Source organism: Ipomoea nil, unplaced genomic scaffold, assembly GCF_001879475.1.
Source record: "Ipomoea nil cultivar Tokyo-kokei standard unplaced genomic scaffold, Asagao_1.1 scaffold0190, whole genome shotgun sequence".
NCBI classification, from domain to species: domain Eukaryota; kingdom Viridiplantae; phylum Streptophyta; class Magnoliopsida; order Solanales; family Convolvulaceae; genus Ipomoea; species Ipomoea nil.
Genome location: NW_017616618.1, coordinates 112,193 through 129,808, shown reverse-complemented (window position 1 = coordinate 129,808; position 17,616 = coordinate 112,193). Strand labels below are relative to the sequence as shown.

At 30.4% G+C, this 17,616-nt stretch overlaps 2 protein-coding genes across 2 annotated transcripts; both read right to left on the bottom strand.

Moving 5' to 3' along the window:
- Positions 1-242: 242 nt before the first annotated feature.
- Positions 243-2,572, bottom strand: LOC109187313. Its single transcript, XM_019337497.1, has 4 exons — positions 2,509-2,572; positions 1,181-2,398; positions 901-1,103; positions 243-857 (listed from the first exon to the last, which is right to left on the bottom strand). The coding sequence occupies exons 1-4, from the start codon at positions 2,570-2,572 to the stop codon at positions 243-245; spliced, it is 2,100 nt and encodes a 699-aa protein (XP_019193042.1).
- A 6,214-nt stretch (positions 2,573-8,786) lies between these two features.
- LOC109187303 lies at positions 8,787-11,617 on the bottom strand. Its single transcript, XM_019337486.1, has 9 exons — positions 11,465-11,617; positions 11,120-11,387; positions 10,923-11,019; positions 10,132-10,235; positions 9,951-10,035; positions 9,744-9,873; positions 9,367-9,651; positions 9,054-9,278; positions 8,787-8,969 (listed from the first exon to the last, which is right to left on the bottom strand). Exons 1-9 carry the CDS (start codon positions 11,615-11,617, stop codon positions 8,787-8,789), a joined length of 1,530 nt encoding a protein of 509 aa, XP_019193031.1.
- Positions 11,618-17,616: the final 5,999 nt, after the last annotated feature.

Sequence of the window (17,616 nt, the reverse complement as noted above, 5' to 3'; positions counted from 1 at the left end):
ATGTCCTTTGATGCAGCTTGATTAATACCATTCATGTATTCATTGACCTCCGTCAACAACATCCAATGTTGGAGCTAAAATAGCTCTATCCTCTAATTGTCTTTCATCCATGTTGCCAGAACGGTATCCAGGGAATGTGTTTTCCACAATTTGTTTTATTGGATCAACCTCATTCTGTAATACAATGGAAGACGGCATTATTATATTGCCAATCAACATTGTTGTCTTCACCAAGATTACCATCACCTAAATCCGCAATCCACTTGGCAAAAACTATCTAACTTCTCCAAATCATCTTCATCACTAACACCGCGCAATCTTAAATTCTTCGTTAGACGAAGAACTTCACAATTATTCCACAAGTAAGATGAATTAATGCTGGCTTGTATTATATCTTGTCTAGTACCTTTGGGAATAACTGGTAGGATTTGTCTAAAGTCTCCACCCAACACCACAGTTTTCCCTCCAAATGTCATTGTTGAGCTCCTTGAATTTTTGAACCGCATTAAGTCTCGCATTGTGTGATCCAATGCTTCAAAGCAATGTTTGTGCATCATCGGAGCTTCGTCCCAAATTATTAATTTGGACTTGATTATCAATTCAGCAAGCGGACTGCCTTGCTTTATGTGGCAGGTTGAATCTTCATTAACAGCAAGCGGTATGGCAAATCTGGAGTGTGCAGTCCTACCGCCAGGCAGCAGCAAAGAAGCTATTCCGCTTGAGGCTACATTAAGAACTATCTCTCCTTTGGACCTTAAAGCAGCTGAAATTGTCTTCCACAAAAATGTTTTTCCGGTTCCACCGTAACCATATACGAAGTACAATCCACCTTTCTCATTTTCAACATCTCCAATCACCTTATTATATATGAGTAGTTGTTCATCAGTTAGTTTCGGATGCCAATAAATCATGTAGATGCATTAGAGCTTCCCTATCATATGACATTTCCTCTAACAACAACCTATTACCACAAATCCAATCATTGTTTCCATCTGGCATTGGCATTGGTGGGTAATCTGATAGAGATTTGTTCCAAGCATTCAACAATTTCTCCATTTCAAGCAGCGCAAAATTCTTTTTTTGAGATTCATTCATGTTTAAATCTACAAAATAAAAGACAGATGTACGATGTAAGTCTTTTAAACAGCAATTTTAATAATAATATTAAAATAAAATATACCTGGGACTGATAGGTTCCTTCTATAAACATATTCAGCATCATCTGATAAGAATGGCCAAACCATCTCCCAAACATTTTCTGGTTTGGCCATCGAACTGGATGTTAGAAGTGTAACAAACAACTTCCGTAGAGAACTTGCTAAGGACCACGTTGATGCCTCCGTGATTGCATCAATATACTCTTTATCATCTTCAATTAATCCCCGGGCATAACACGCATCTCTAAAGGAATTGTATTGAACACCATCCACCTTTTTAATCTCATCAAATGAAGTCGGTCCACGAACTATATTAAGTAAACACCTAAGATAAAAGATCTCACCAGTATTTGGTGGCACATAAAAGATTCGCCCAATTGCCCAATTTCTTTGCCTAGGTTGCCATTCTCTTTTATCACTCTTCCAAACAAATTTTGTTGGCATTTGTGAATAAGTCAACTCCCTCCCTGCTGCATACTTTTTATTAGCTTCAAACCAGGCAGTAAACATGCTTTGAGCTACTGTTGGTCGATTCACCACATCATCGACCAAATCATCGTCATGAAAAATTATTGATTGCTCATTGGGAAGATGGAAACTCAAACGTTCAACAGATGGGTTCCTAAATTGTATGTCAAAGCCAAAAATCCTCCACGCAGCCTCAGGGGGTGAAATATATCTACAGTCATAGTACATTTTGATTTCATCTACAATTTTCCCCGTAGATTCTTCCACCCCACTATTGTAGAATTCAGCTGTTACCCTATCATTCCCTTTGTTGACGTATTTGAATAAGTACTTAATTGATCTAGATTGGTTGCACCACTCCACATTAATATGAGCCTTGTACTTCATAAGCAAATATCTATTGTGTGGCACAACATATCTACTATCAAGGTTAATACCATTCTTCCGTACTGTACGACCATTATCTCGACGTCGATATATTGAATATCCATCAAAATCCACTGTTGAGTTTTCCACAAATTTTTTGGGGAAGTATTTAGAGCAAATACCATTTTTCATGCAAGGTGAATTCTTCCTCGCTGCACCACATGGACCGTGAATCATAAATTCTTCTACTGCTTTATAATACTCAGGGTCGCACAATTGACTTGGAATCTCAGCAGATATGATCATGTCAATATCTTTAGGATTAGGATAAGAGTTACTCTTGCTCAAGAATATCAAAATGTGTGCATGTGGCAATCCCCTTTTCTGAAATTCAATGGTATAAATAACTGCAAACACCGGGAACTGTGAAATTAGACCCCAAATAAATTGTCTATTTTTTTAAGCCTACAAAACAATTATATGCAAAAAATTACATTTATTAAATAACAAAATTTACCTGCATCCACCAGTCCAAAAATCTTCTCCTTTTTAATATCTTTTATCAGTGCATTTAATTTCATTTTAAACACACCGGCAAACTATATCTGGCCTATCTTCAGCTTTCAGTTTCCTTGATTGTAAAAATCTTTCTATCTCAGGCCACTTAGGATTACATGTGAATGTAATAAATAGACTTGGATACCCTATCCATCTACAAATCGCCATTGCATCTTGGTAATTTTGCACCATATATCTCGCACCTCCTGTAAAACTCGATGGCAAAATAATCCGCTTTCCTTGGCAGTAGGATCTACTTCACCACGTGTTAGTGCATCTGTCAAAACATTTGTATGATTCACACCTCAATGACTTTTGATGCGACCTAATATAAACTAACCGTCCTGATTCTATCATGGTATAAGCATCAACCAAATATTGTTGAAACAATCGTCTAGCATATAGCAATGTTGACATTTCATTGAGCCGATCTTGCAAACGGAATGAAAAATACTCTCTTGGGCTAATTTTAGTTCGTGCATTTGAACTCCGGCCTTGCACATTATTAAACTGTATATCGTCCCTGTATCCGTCCTCACCGTATGGAAATAGTAGTGGATATTGCATTGGTAGATATGCTGGATTTAGTTCAGTTATTCTTTGAAAATGACCCGCTTGAGACTCCACCAGTATATCTCTTTCTCCCATGTTTGGATCCAAATCACCAACAATCAATGCCGCAACCTCCCCAACTTGTGGCAAGTTATATGTCCTTGCATCCGTGGTCCTTTTACCAATGAGTTTTATTTTAATATCCACTCTTTGATTACTTTCCATATTTGTTTTCGCCATCCTAAAACTCTTGACTAAAACATTATTTTCATCTAGTGCATCCTTGATGTCTTTCACAATTTCACGATGAATTGTATTTGTTGAATGATCATCCCTGTTTGGCAAGAAAAAAAAGACAATTTCATAATCTAAATATATAAGCAACAATGCTCATTTATTTAAATTAAATAAGCGTACATAACTTACCCAATAAAGTTAGACGATTGTCTATCTCATGTTGTGTATCATAAATATACAATTGAGCAAACTTTGGTCGTCCACCAGACTGTGGTAGTAAACTACCCATTAAGTGAAAGTTTTGTCCATATAACCTAAAAGTCGGGGGGGCACCACCAGTGTTAACAGTCCTGTCAATTTTCCCACCCATGGATGTAAAACAAAACATATTGTTGAATGACCGAATATTCTTCAAGAAATGGGTACTCTTTTGGTCCTGGTTAAAGAACAACTGCCTGATTGCCATAGGTGGAATATTAGGAGGGGACAACTTTATCTTGCCATGACTGCAACAAAGTGAATATTTTGGATTTCGAACACCGCTAGATTTATTAACTCGCTCCTCTAACCAAAACATTGCTCCGCAGTGTTCGCAAGAGTACGTTTGATCACCCAGATCGTTGTAATAATCTAACCAAAAAACAAATGTTAGTACTCCAAATTTAGATAATATCTACAATTAATTGTATCTATACTCACGATCTCCAATTGTAGATTTTGATGGTGTATCATGGACCACACTATTAAATGCTGACATCAAACCACGTTGCATTGAAACATCTGGTGATGAGATATTGTAATCAACAACGCACGACCTTGTTGTTTGATCTAAAAGATGAAATGAAAGTTTAATATTCATATATGGATTTATAACAATCTACTTTCTAAAAAGATTTATCATGTATATAGAAATTTTACCATTTGTATGAATATGCCAAGGTCCTCGACTTTCATAGGACACAATAGGGTTACTTTCGAGCACGTTAGCTTGCGATGTCGTTGATTGAGTAATATTTTGTAAAACTATTAAAAAAAAGGTTTGAAATCTCAGATCCAAATTCAAAATATATAATATACAAAATTAAACAAATATACTTTTATTGTAGAAAATTGTTTAGAAAGACCTCTAATTTTTCCGTTGGCTAAACGTTTTTCAGTCTGAGATGTTGAATTAACACATGTCAGCTGAGATCTAGCAGTTGCCGATTGTATTGCATACGAACACTCTAAACAACAAAATTACAAAAACCACACGTTAATATGTATAATAAAAATAATTAAAATAAAACTCACTATACCAACAGACTGACATTTCATTTAAAATGAAAGCACTAACCATCCAAAAAAATTTACACCCGGATTTTTGAATGTTGCATTTTATGTTCAATAAAACAATAAATTAAACAGTTAATCATAAAGCAATGCATATGGGTTACATTTGCCACATTAAATACACTAAATTATAGAAAAAGTAGAATTTTTTTTTTTATAATTGCCCAAATTCAAATACTCCAAACATAACACTCTAATCATTTACTATAAATTAAGCATATTAAATATATTAAACAGTAAAACATATCCAATAATGAGAACAATTGGCAATATTTAAAGATATATAATGATTCATACCATTGTATCCGTTGAAAGATTGTCCTGAAAGAGTTCTGTAGTGTGTACCAGTTAGACGGCTATTATTTTGAGGTGTTACATTGACACACGTAATCTGAGATGTACCACTTGACATTTCTATTGTAATTGAATTGTCTAAAATAAAAAAATCCAAAATGTTAACATTATTATAGTACACTATATATAGCACCGACATTGCAATATAGAAAGAAATTAATTACCAAAAATCGCAAATCGTTTTGGCGTGTTGAATGTTCCATATTCCGCACCATCATTTTCTAACATACAAACCAGAAAATACTTATAAACCAATAATTAAATAAGTAGTAATATGATCATCTTAGTAGATATAGTTAAAATGTACATGCTTATTTAACAAAATTGATTTAACAAACAATTGTATTTAACAATAAATTAAATGAAATACAATGTTTTATTTAAATATAATAAACACAGTAAATAAACCAAATTTAACAGATATGAATATCGTACTATAAAAAAAACATATGTACATATAAGCATACTAAAATAGTATATTTCACTACCAATATAGAATTTAACCATAACTTAAAACTCTACCTCTCTTTCTCACTATATATATATAAAGGTATATATATATATATATATATATATATATACCTTTAAATACAGCAAATCATTCCCATATACGGAGTATATACCAAAAAGGAGTATATACCAATACTATATATATATATATATATATATATATATATATATATATATATATATATATATATATATATATATATATATATATATATATAAACGTATGAGTCAACTGTGGAAGGGTCCAGAAATATGCTTTCTGGACACCCTTCGTCACCACGGTCACCGTTTCCTGTCTTCTACCTCTCGCTCTGTCCATTTCTCCCAAACTCTATCTATCTATTGTATAAATCCAGATTCGATAGACGCTAATGGCGTCGAAAGCTTGAATATGATAATGTTCGCAATTTTCTTCTTGATTAGAGATCCGACGCAATTGTGTTGGGGTTCGATTGATAGCTACAGAATTGGGCAAAACCCTATATCTACGGTGAGGCTTAGTCGTTTCTACGAATTCAATCTACAGAAACCCTCAATGAGTCTGAGTGAGCTATGGATGAACGCAGTCGTTGACATTTGCAATTGCGTCCATGTTGAAATTAGGGTTTTCAAATCATGGAGGTAAATCATCGAAGGACTGTAAGTAACCTTCGTACTCACGCTGACCTAATCTCTAATATTTTTGCCCCAAAAATTTAGATGTAAATAGAATTTCAATTCGATTTATGTATGGTAAACTGCATGCGTGTATTGTTAGGGTATTGAAGTAAGAAAACTTGCATATTATTATTATCTGTTGCACTTGATTGTTTGAAATTTCAGGCTCTAAATTTTAGCTTTCCTAGAATTGATGATGAATAATTAGTACAAAATTAACCGTACTGTATGCTTAACCTTGTTCTACAGATTTTAATTCACCACTTTAAATAAACACAAATTGATAACAGGATACACAGTATGAAATTGCATGATAAGTTTTGATGAAACCGTGACAGTAATATAAGTTTTGATGAATTCTGATCAGTAACGTACCTTTATTTGAAACTGTATCCTTCCTTTTGGTGCCGATTACAGTTGATTTTGTTAACTTCTTCATTGATTTGAACTGCTCAGTGCTTTGTGAATTCTTTTTTGACAGTAGTGAGTTTATTTGAAAAGAAAGGTGTAATTGAAAAAGAATGGTGTACTTTGCATTTAAATGTGAATATCTGACTATATGTGAGTGGAAACCATTAAAGGAAAATGAAATTCCCTAGAATTTGCTATTACTTTATTAATTAATGATTACATCTATTGGGAAGCAGAAAAGACACAAATTTAAAAGATTGGATTTATTCCCAGATTTATCCTGCAATATATTGTGTTGAAGTTTTGATTACAATTCCAAAACATTAATAGATGTGTATTTTGTTTTCCAATTTGGTTAGCCAACTTTTATTTTTGCTGCTCAGTATAATTTTCTCTTTATTTTCTGTTTTTGAATAGACTTCAAAACTGTTATAACTCATTTACTCAATTTCTAACACTTGTTTGCAAGCACCTGGCACATGATGATAGTAATATCTGATGCACTTAGATTTCAGAGTTCCCATGATTCTATGGCATACTATTAAGCCTTTTGGAGCATGAAACAGTAGCACATTGAATTAAAGTTACAAATGTCAGTACAATACCTTTTTTTAATCTCAGTTTATTTCTCTTATTATCTTCTGTTTTTGAATAGACTTAAATTCTGATATAAAAAATTTCCTCATGATCTAACATTTGTTTTCAAGCAAATGGCAAATGATGATATGAATTTCTGATGCCATTAGATTTCAGAGTTCAAATCTTGCCCTAGGAGGACTATTAAACCTTTTGGAGCATCAAACAGTAGCAAATTGAATTTCCTTACTGCGAAAGACTACAAATGAAGGAGTTACGTTGTGCAAACTTAATTAGCTAACCTTGTTGTCCAGATGTGTAAATGTTGATCTATTTTCTGTAATTTATTAGTTAGTGTCCTCTTTGAATGAAATGAAGGTTGCACACTTTGGAATACAATAACAGTTATAGTTGGAGATAATTAGTCATTATAGGAAAACAATTCATGTGTACCTCCATGATTTGATTCTATTTGTTTAGTGTTATAGTTCCGATAACTATACATTTTTTGTTAAAATTTCAGTGTACTGCTTTATTCAAGGTTTTATAATAGTAGTTGACTAAGAATTAAAACTTCACTACATGAAAAGAGTTTACATATTTGCTTCTATTCTGTTTAATTGGTCTATTATTCAACTATTTGATTGAGCACTAAACTCTTTTCCAATATCTGATAAGAGTTTACTTGAAGTTAAGTAAATCCAGCTTACCTTTATTTAGCAAGGACAACTTGACTTTGAAATATAATTTTAGTCCTTATTTGTGATATTAGATAAAGATGTTTTCCTAAAGATAACTTTAATATGAAATTTAGGAAAAGCAATTGTATTTTAATTTGGTCTGTCTTTATCTTCCATTTATATTTGAATTTGAATTGTACTTGCATTTATAGTCCTATGAATATTGTGTAATGTCCTGAAAAGCCACTAAAGCTCAAATGGATTGATTGGAGTCAAATATGTGTATAAGGTATGACATGGTTATTTACGTTTTTTTATTCATTCAAATAAAAGAAAATCAATACAGAGATACAGTATTGGAACTGATATAAGTACAATTCATTTCTTTCAGGTGGACTGAAAGTTCAAGGAACAAAAGGGGACAACTACTATTGCTAAAAGATAAGTACATTATTTTGATCCACTGCCAGTAGCCTTCATTATCATACTGTTTCTTGTGCATGCTAACTGATCTCTGCTTATCCATACCTGAAATGATTTAGGAAAATAGACAAAGCATAGAATAAAGCATAATAAAGTCACTTATAACAGTATCATAAGAAAGCACTTATACAAAGTGCCTATTTTCTATGGCATACCTGCAATGATTTAAGAGAATAGAGAATCCATCAAATAAAGCATACAAATTTAGAAATAAACAGTAGCATAAAAAAGCACTTATAAAAAGTGCTTAATGTCTAGGGCCAAGCAGCATGAATATGTACTTGGAGTACATATTATAAGAATCCTGTTTAGAAAACACCACCAATTAGAAAATAATATGTACTTAGGAGTACATATTATAAAAATCCTGATTACAACACCATAGTGCCTGCAAATCACCAAATTCCAATAATCTTTGTCCATCATTTGATCACAGAACAGTACATTAACTCTTCTCCTGTTTAACAAAAGCATTCTTTGTTTTCTTTGCATCTCTACTGGATGAAAATTGATCCAGTAAATTCCTCTTGGATGACACTGACTCCAGTAGCTCTCCTTGTTCCTCCAACTTTTTTTTCTTACCCAGAGTAGGATTTGGACTGCTTGCCTCATCACCCGATTCAGATTCCTGTTATAAATAACAACCATCAGTGAGTTAGACTCTTAAGAATCCAGTTTTTTTCAATCAAGGGACCATAACCAAAATACTTACATCAGACCCTGCATCTTGATCATCTTCATTTAGCATTCTAGATAGCTGATCTTGATCATCACTTAAACACGGGCAGTAATGATCAACTAAGTCTGAATCATGCGCTATTGCAACCACAGGTATAGCTATTGCTCTATTCTTGAAGTGATCATTCTTAACAGAAATCTTGAAGACCATAGCCTTATTACGGACCTCTTCCATACCAGTTGGCAGAGGAGACCCATCCTGGCAAAAAAAAAAAAAAAAAAACAAAGTGTTGAAATAGAAACACTGTATTGTGTAGTCCTTTATTTTTTGTTGTGTTAAAACATACCGCCGAGTATTTGCTCCTTAAATCAAAAGCCGTCTTTCCCACAATTTCAGAGCACTCCTTGTCCCACAACAGGAAAGGAGCATCAGTGGTCTTATCTCTTACCCTCACAATCAGCCTGTACCTTAGGTTTCCCTCCTGCCATGTTGTACCACAGCTTAGGCATTGTAGAGCCCCATTCTTCAAATGCAACTTTCTAAAGCATCCCTCACTCCGGCATGAATGGTTATACCAATTTGTAGTACTCTCCACAGAAACAATCCTTCCAGGAATCCAGTAGTAGCCTTCCTGTTAGTAGAGAATAATTAAAATTGAAGTTGAAGATTTAGGAATAAAAAGAAAAAAATAGAAGGTTAAGATTTTGAGAATTTAAATTGTACCTCGGCTCTTTCATACAGATCTTTGATAGTTGTTACTATCATAGGAGATTTGGAACTTTCAGCAGGATTGCCATAGGAAATGTGAGACACAGTTTGCACACTTAGAGGTGGCCTGGTATCCACTTTCAAACTGCATATTAAAGAAAAAAAATATTCAACTTGTTGATCTAGATTACATGTTTCAAAATCAGTATTGTGTGTAATTACCTGTCTTTAAATTCATGGAATTCTCTGCAAGGATGATTAAACCATAACTGGGTTGCATTGTAGGAGGATGAAATTCTGAACTCATCTACAAATTGAGAAAAAGATAAGTGTTAAAAAATATTGAATTAGATGTTAATGAATAAGATATCATGCACTTACTATCCACTTTTTTTTGCTCTACACAGTTGGAGTAAAACAATCAAAGGCCCTTCCACGTGTGTCTTGAAATAATGCATGGCTGTAGCAACATGTTGATCCCAAACAGTACACTTAAGACGATTGCCCCTAAAAGTGAGATGAACAGATTGTAAGTAGATCAAATATATTGTACTCTCTAAATTTATAATGAGTTGATGGCTTAATGATAGTTTGCTTATAGAATATAACCACTTACTGCAGGTGTAACTACCCTACAACTAAAGGTGGTCTAATTGATTCTATTAAACAGTAGACTGCTCTGAATCTATCCTACTGGGATAATATAGTGAAAAACCACCAATTTCAGTTTTGACTTTCAAAAAGCACAAGACTTGCATTGTGAAAAAGATAAGTATCTTTTGCAAAAGATAGTCAAATTACTTTATATCCAATTATTAATTTAATAACATTTACTTATACGATTTTCTTCTACAATGACAGATTTTAATACATATTATCAGTATGGTATTTTCAAATAGCAGAAGACTATCAATGTGAAAAAGATAAGTATATTTTGAATTATAGCCATTTTATTAAAATTGCTTGATATACAATTATAATTTGACTAACATTTTCTTATAGGATTTTAGTCTACTATCACATATTTTAATACATAGAATGATTATGCAATTTTAGTTTTATAAAATTTCAGTGAAATACATGTTTAATTAAAACACTGATCAAAGTGAAAGAGTGAAGGCACTAAACAGTGGCCTGGATTCAATTCTCAGTTTTATAGATCTGTACAGAAAAGTATAAGAAAAAAACACTTACTGCCCATCTTCTATGAGAAAATCCACCAACTTAGAAGGAAATCCAGCTATAACAATCTCTTTGGGAGTGTAGTACTCGACCACTCTACCAATGACATCTAAAAGTGAAAATGAGTTAAAATTGAAAACAGTATAAAGACATAATAGGATATAGAATATAGGATATATATTATAGAGAAAAGAAGTAATAGACCATACCAATGAGATGCTTTTCAGACACCTTGCCCTCCATTAAGTCAGTAAAAGACTTAAGCCTAAACATTAGTAAGGGAAAACCCTTGCGTCTATGTCTCTCCACAATAGTCTCATGAGTAAATCTTATCATGTAGTTGTGATCAGTAGTTTTGTATTGGTAGTAGTGTGATATAACAGCAAAATCTTTGATGGCATACACCTTCCCTTCTGTTAAAAGCTTAGAATACTTTTCCACACATTCTTTCGGAATGTTACCATGAATGTATGTACCCTATCAACCAAGAACATATATATTGACTAACAAATTATACATTACTTTTTTGCAGTTTAAATTAAAAGAGAACTTACCTCAGAGTCATGGAAGACACATTCCTGGCTCTTGATGCTATCCAAACTATTGCGGCCTTCAGGTACCGCATAGGTACGAATCAATCGTAGCCTTATAGCTTTCTTGTAAGTGGATAGTTTGATGTCTTTGCCTAGAACATAAACAGGAGCCATTGGCATGTATTTGCATATTTAATTGGTTCCTTCTAAGCAACCAAGAAAGAAGAACGAAACAAAATGGTAGGCAATAATGAAGTTCCCTCTAAGTATTTATACATGGTGGCTGAGAAATTTGAAATCAGCATTGATCTCTTGGATGCCTCCCAATTAAACCTGCACATCGGAAGAACAAACGACACATGATCTCTCGGATGCCTCCAAATTATGATTATGATTTAATATATATATATATATATTGTGTCCGTTGTATATAGATAGAAATTGTATGTATTTGTATTTCTATTGTATTGTATTTCTCATTATTGGAGAGTTTATTAGAGTCCCAATTCAATATTTGTCAGCCGCATTAATATCATTGGCGACTGACCAGTTTCCCATAGAATTGGGACTCTAAAAAACTGCTGCTAATCAAATTTGTATTTTTTCAATTCTTTCATTTCAAAGACCAACACCATTGATTTCATTTTTTCCTTTTTTTTATTTCGATTAATCGAGAATGATAACCAAAACGACGTAGTATATATTGGGCGGGAAAATGGAGCCATTTCATTGGCCGAATTCTTATGGCTTTAATATGTAGGAAGATATTAATAATAGATTTTTGTGTGTAAAATTCATTCATATTTCTGGTCATAAAAACAATGTGGTACGTTTGTAATATTCATTTTCAATCACAAAAACAATTTGGTATGTGTTTAATAATCATTTCCTTTTTCCTTTACCCTAATTTTCTGTGTAGCAAATTTGTTATTTTCTTATTAAGCACTTTTTTTTTTAATTCGAGTCCATTTTTAATATTAATTTCTTTTTTCTTTTGGTCTGATTTCTGTGCCTAAAGCTGTGTTATATTCTTAGTGAAATATAAACATATTCATTCGTCTTTCTTCATATTTCATTTCCTTTTGAATATATTTATTTCTTTTTTTTTCCTTCATAAAAAGAATTAATATTGATTTTTATTCATTTTTCTTAATAATTGTCGATTAATTGGCCTGATTTTCATGTCGATTAGTAACATGATATTAATAACAGATTTCTTTGTGAAATATTCATTTCCTTTCTCATTCATAAAAAGAATTAATATTCATTTCCACATAATTAAAAAGTAATATAATTATAAAAATATAATTACTGATTATATTTCCAGTAAACTATTAATATATTCATTTCATTTTTCCTTCATAAATAATTAATATAATTATAATAACTATAAGCATATAATTACTGATTATATTTTAAGTGAAATATGAATATATTCATTTCCTTTTTCACTCATAGAAAGAGTTAATATTCATTTTCATTTCTTTTTTCCTCATAATTTTTTTCTAATATTTCACGTGGTGGTTACTAATTTTTTCGTAAAGAAAACGGTGTTATATTTTCAATAAATTTTTAATATTAAATTTTTTTTTTCATTTGGCCTAATTCCCGTGTCTATTAGTAACAGAATATTAATAATAGATTTTCGTGTCTAAATTTTATTTTTTTTCCTTTCATATTCATTTCCTTTTTTCTTCATAAATAATTAATATAATTATAATAATATAATTACTGATTATATTTTAAGTGAAATATGGATATATTCATTTCCTTTTTTCATTCATAGAAAGAGTTAATATTTGTTTCCATTTCTTTTTTCTTCATAATTTTTTCCTAATATTTCATTTGGTGGTTACTAATTTTTTTTCGTAGGGAAAACTGTGTTATATTTCCAATAAATTTTTAATATTAAATCCTTTTTTCATTTGGCATGATTCACATGCCTATTAGTATAACAGAATATTAATAATAGATTCTCGTGTGTAAAATTCATTCTTATTTCTGGTCATAAAAACAATCTGGTACGTTTGTAATATTCATTTTCAATCATAAAAACAATCTGGTACAATGTTTAATAATCATTTTCTTTTTCCTTTACCCAAATTTTCTGTCTAGCAAATTAGTTATTTACTTATTAAGCACATTTTTTAATTCGAGTCCATTTTTAATATTAATTTCGTTTTTCTTTTGGTCTGATTTCTGTGTCAATTAGTAACAGAATATTAATAACAAATTTTATTATTACAATTAATTCTTTACTCTTTTTTTTTTGAATTAGAATAATGATAATTGTAATTATATTAATTAATTAATTGTATGGATATTTTTTTGCAATGAGATACAGATCCACTAATATGCAATGTACCCAGATGTGTTCTTCTGCCTCAAAGCCTAATGAATCATACACATGTTGCATCTTAAATGAACGTAGATATAGACATTCAATTTTTTTTTTTTTTTTTGAGAATGCTAATCGATTCACTGATAGTTGAAGGTAGATAACAATACTTATAATATGAAATTAAACCTTTTGGAAGAATAATATGAAATTAAACTCAAATCCAAGTTACTTTACATCTATTAACCCCTAGTTGAGATTATATAAAAAGGAAACAAAGATTTAAATGATTTCATCTAAGAGCTTGTAAATATGGTGACTGCTTTAGTGTTTTTAGAGAGACAACGTGCTTTACCAATTCGCCAGGAAGAACCAATCTCATGCCGGTCTGAATCTCGCGGGAAGTGATTATCGGCTTCTTGTTGTAGTGGGCCAAGCGAGTCACCTCTTGGGCAAGCTTCAAGAAGATATCGTTGATGAAGCTATTCATGATGTCCAAACTGCAAAACATATTGAAGTACGTGAGAATATAGTTAGAAAAATGTAGAAAATTCATACAAAAAGAAAGCAGAAAGATGAGTTTGAGATTCTTTGATTGAAGAAGCTCTTGTATTTATAGGTAGAAAATACTAATTCAAAAGGAAAGTATAATAATTTATTTATTTAAGGGAAAGTATAATAATTTATTTATTTAAGGTAATAACATTATTATTATTATTATTATTATTATTATTATTATTATTATTATTATTATTATTATTATTTATTTATTTATTTATTTAATTTCCATTTGACATTTACTTACCAAATAAGTTTTACTACAAAAGTTTTGGGGGGGAAATTTGTTAGGAGGATTTTACTTATATATATATATATAGAATATAGATATAGATTTCCTAATTTATCCTTAATGAATATGATTATCCGTTAACTTTTCCGTTAAATATTATCTTTTCCGTTAATTTCTGTTAGTTCACCATTAACTTATTGATTTCAATAAGAAAGGTCTTAGGTTCGAACCACATCCCAATCAAAGTTGGCATAATTACTACTCTATTTTACTCTTATTAAATTACAAAATAATAATAATTTAGTAGCTACAACAAAAATAATAATACATGTACATTTCATTAATTTAGAATTATGTGTCTACAATGTCTTTATTCAAAAAAAAAAAAAAAACTATTCATTATCAATAAATTAAATAAGAGAAATAATTTTATTGGTTATATTGTATTTATTTTTCTCCAATATAAAAATTCTTTACATTCAAATTCATCAATTGATTATATTCGCTACATTGTCCCTACAATGTCTTTATTAAAAAAAAATTATTCATTATCAATAAATTAATTAAGAGAAATAATTACCAGGAATATGTGGTCTAATGGTATCCGGGTTGGACTTTCATTTGGAAGGTTGTAAGTTCGAGCCTCAGTAGAGGCGTTATTAGCTCTCTGTGTTTCAGTAGGTTGGGAAAGTATATGAACAGATACTACAATGTAATAGAGCTAGTAGCATTCAAAAAAAAATTAAGAGAAATAATTTTATTAGTTATATTATCTTTATATTTCTCTAATGTAAAAATTCTTTACATTCAAATTCATCAAGTGATTATATTCACTACATTGTCTATTATCTTTTTTGTGCACTATTTTTTAATTAAATATCAAAGTTATAATACAAAATAATGTTATATATTTATTTACCAAGTATTTTATTAATACCATGAAAAAATTAAAAAAATATATATAAATAATAAAGCCAATCATATTAACTACTTGAGGAATTTGTTGACAAAGAGAGCATTCAATTCACACAATAAATTGAAGTGAGAACTACCTCGCAATATCTTTGTTTGATAATCATCAGTTAGCGGTTAGCATTAGCGGATTATATTAGCAAATTTGACCAGCGAATTATATCAATGGTTGGTAATAAGATATTTGAAAAAATTAGTTGTTTAGATTAACATGTAAAATTACCAAAGGGTATAATAATAATAATAATAATAATAATAATAATAATAATAATAATAATAATAATAATAATAATAATAATAATAATAGTTGTTTTAAAAAAATATATATATATATAATCAAGTCAATCATATTAACTACTTGGTGGATTTATTCACAAAAATAGTATTCAAATCACACATCAAATTGAAGTGAGAAACTATCTCGCAATGTCTTTGTTTGGCCATCAGCAATTAGCTCTTCAATATTAGTATATATTTAATATTTTATGCCCTAATTTTTATTTGCTCTCCCTTATGTCCCGTATTTGGTTTCAACCATACCTATACAATTATAATCAATCTTGACTATATTATCTTGCATTTGTAAACTTATAATTTCCTATTTAAATACACAAATTTAACATTCAATTATCTATGCATGAACAATTCCAATATAATCTTACCTTGATATACTTTAAAGTACTTATTAAAAAAAAAACATTGGGCATTATCTCAATCGCGCAATGCGCGTAAAAAACTAGTTGTAAATGATAATAATCAAAATCATTGAAAGCTTGTAAGGATGTATTCAATTTAGAATTTTAATGACACTTGTACACTTTTTAAAATAAAAACTTGATAAAAGTCTATGAATATTTTTTTTATATAGACTTTTATAGAGTCTTATAAAGTTGTAAAAAGTTTTGAACGACTCTATGAAAGTCAATCAAAGTTTATTAAAATCTATCATTTTAAAAGTCTTTAAAACTCTACAAAAGTCATGATTGAATACACACATCTAAGTAATATGGTCAAAAGCCAAACACTTTATGCTCAGATGGCATGCAGTGACTCTCCCATATAAGAGGTCATGAGATCAAATCTCAGTGGATGCGTTGTTGACTCTTCGGAGCTGAAAACTGAAGAGTTGTTAAGCTACATGTTATGATATGTAAAAAGACTAAAAAGAACATCTTCATAAAATTTAAATTAGTTTGTTTACATATTAAAATTTAACATTTTATCTTTAAACAAATTTAACATTTTGAAATAAAACTATTAGCATAATCATGATCTAGCATCTCATAATGAAGTAGCAATATTGTTGCAAATCTAATAATAATAATAATAATAATAATAATAATAATAATAATAATAATAATAATAATAATAATAATAATAATAATAATAATAATAATAATAATAATAATAATAATAATATTTGCGGTGAAAGTTGCAGATAAAGGGGAAGAGAAAATGATTTTAATTGGGAAGGGTAAATTATGTCATTTCTTTAAAATAATAAGGATAGAGATGGAAAAAAAATTAGGAAGCTATGAGCTTATTTTGAAACGCTATCTAACGTAGCGTTCCCAAAATAAGCTCTTATTTTAAGCTAGGAGCTTATTTTGGGAACATTACCAAACAGAACTTATCGCTTATTAGTACCTTAAAATTAGGGGTGTTAGTGAACATAGATTTCGGTAAATTACTCGTGTTCGGTAAACGTTCATTTATTAAGGTAAATAAACATAAATGAACAAATTTTAGAGCTTGGTTCATAAACGAACATAATCTAAACAGTTGTAAGCTCGCTTACTTAGAGAACGTGAACAAGCTCGTTTGTGGTCGTTTTACTAATGTTTAAGAACATGTTTATGAACAATCACTTAAGCATATATATATGTGTGTGTGTGTGTGTGTGTGTGTATATATATATATATATATATATATATATAATTAAATATATAGTTGTTGTGTTGCTTGTTTATTTATTTCGTGAACATAGATTAGTTTTTATTTATGAACGAATTGTGATCATGAACATGTGTATGTATTTGGTTATTAAGGGTCCGTTTGAAAAGTAGGAAAATG

Bases quoted from the DNA above. Each gene is read 5' to 3' on its own strand.
- LOC109187303 (XM_019337486.1), bottom strand. From the start codon at position 11,617: ATGGCTCCTGTTTATGTTCTAGGCAAAGACATCAAACTATCCACTTAC. The intron at 11,020-11,119 runs GTATGGTCTATT...TTTCACTTTTAG, and splicing joins GTCTGAAAAGCATCTCATTG to ATGTCATTGGTAGAGTGGTC. The intron at 10,236-10,922 runs GTAAGTGTTTTT...TCTCACTTTTAG, and splicing joins TTTCTCATAGAAGATGGGCA to GGGCAATCGTCTTAAGTGTA.
- LOC109187313 (XM_019337497.1), bottom strand. From the start codon at position 2,572: ATGAAATTAAATGCACTGATAAAAGATATTAAAAAGGAGAAGATTTTT. The intron at 2,399-2,508 runs GTAAATTTTGTT...CGGTGTTTGCAG, and splicing joins TTTTGGACTGGTGGATGCAG to TTATTTATACCATTGAATTT. The intron at 1,104-1,180 runs GTATATTTTATT...TTTATTTTGTAG, and splicing joins AAGGAACCTATCAGTCCCAG to ATTTAAACATGAATGAATCT.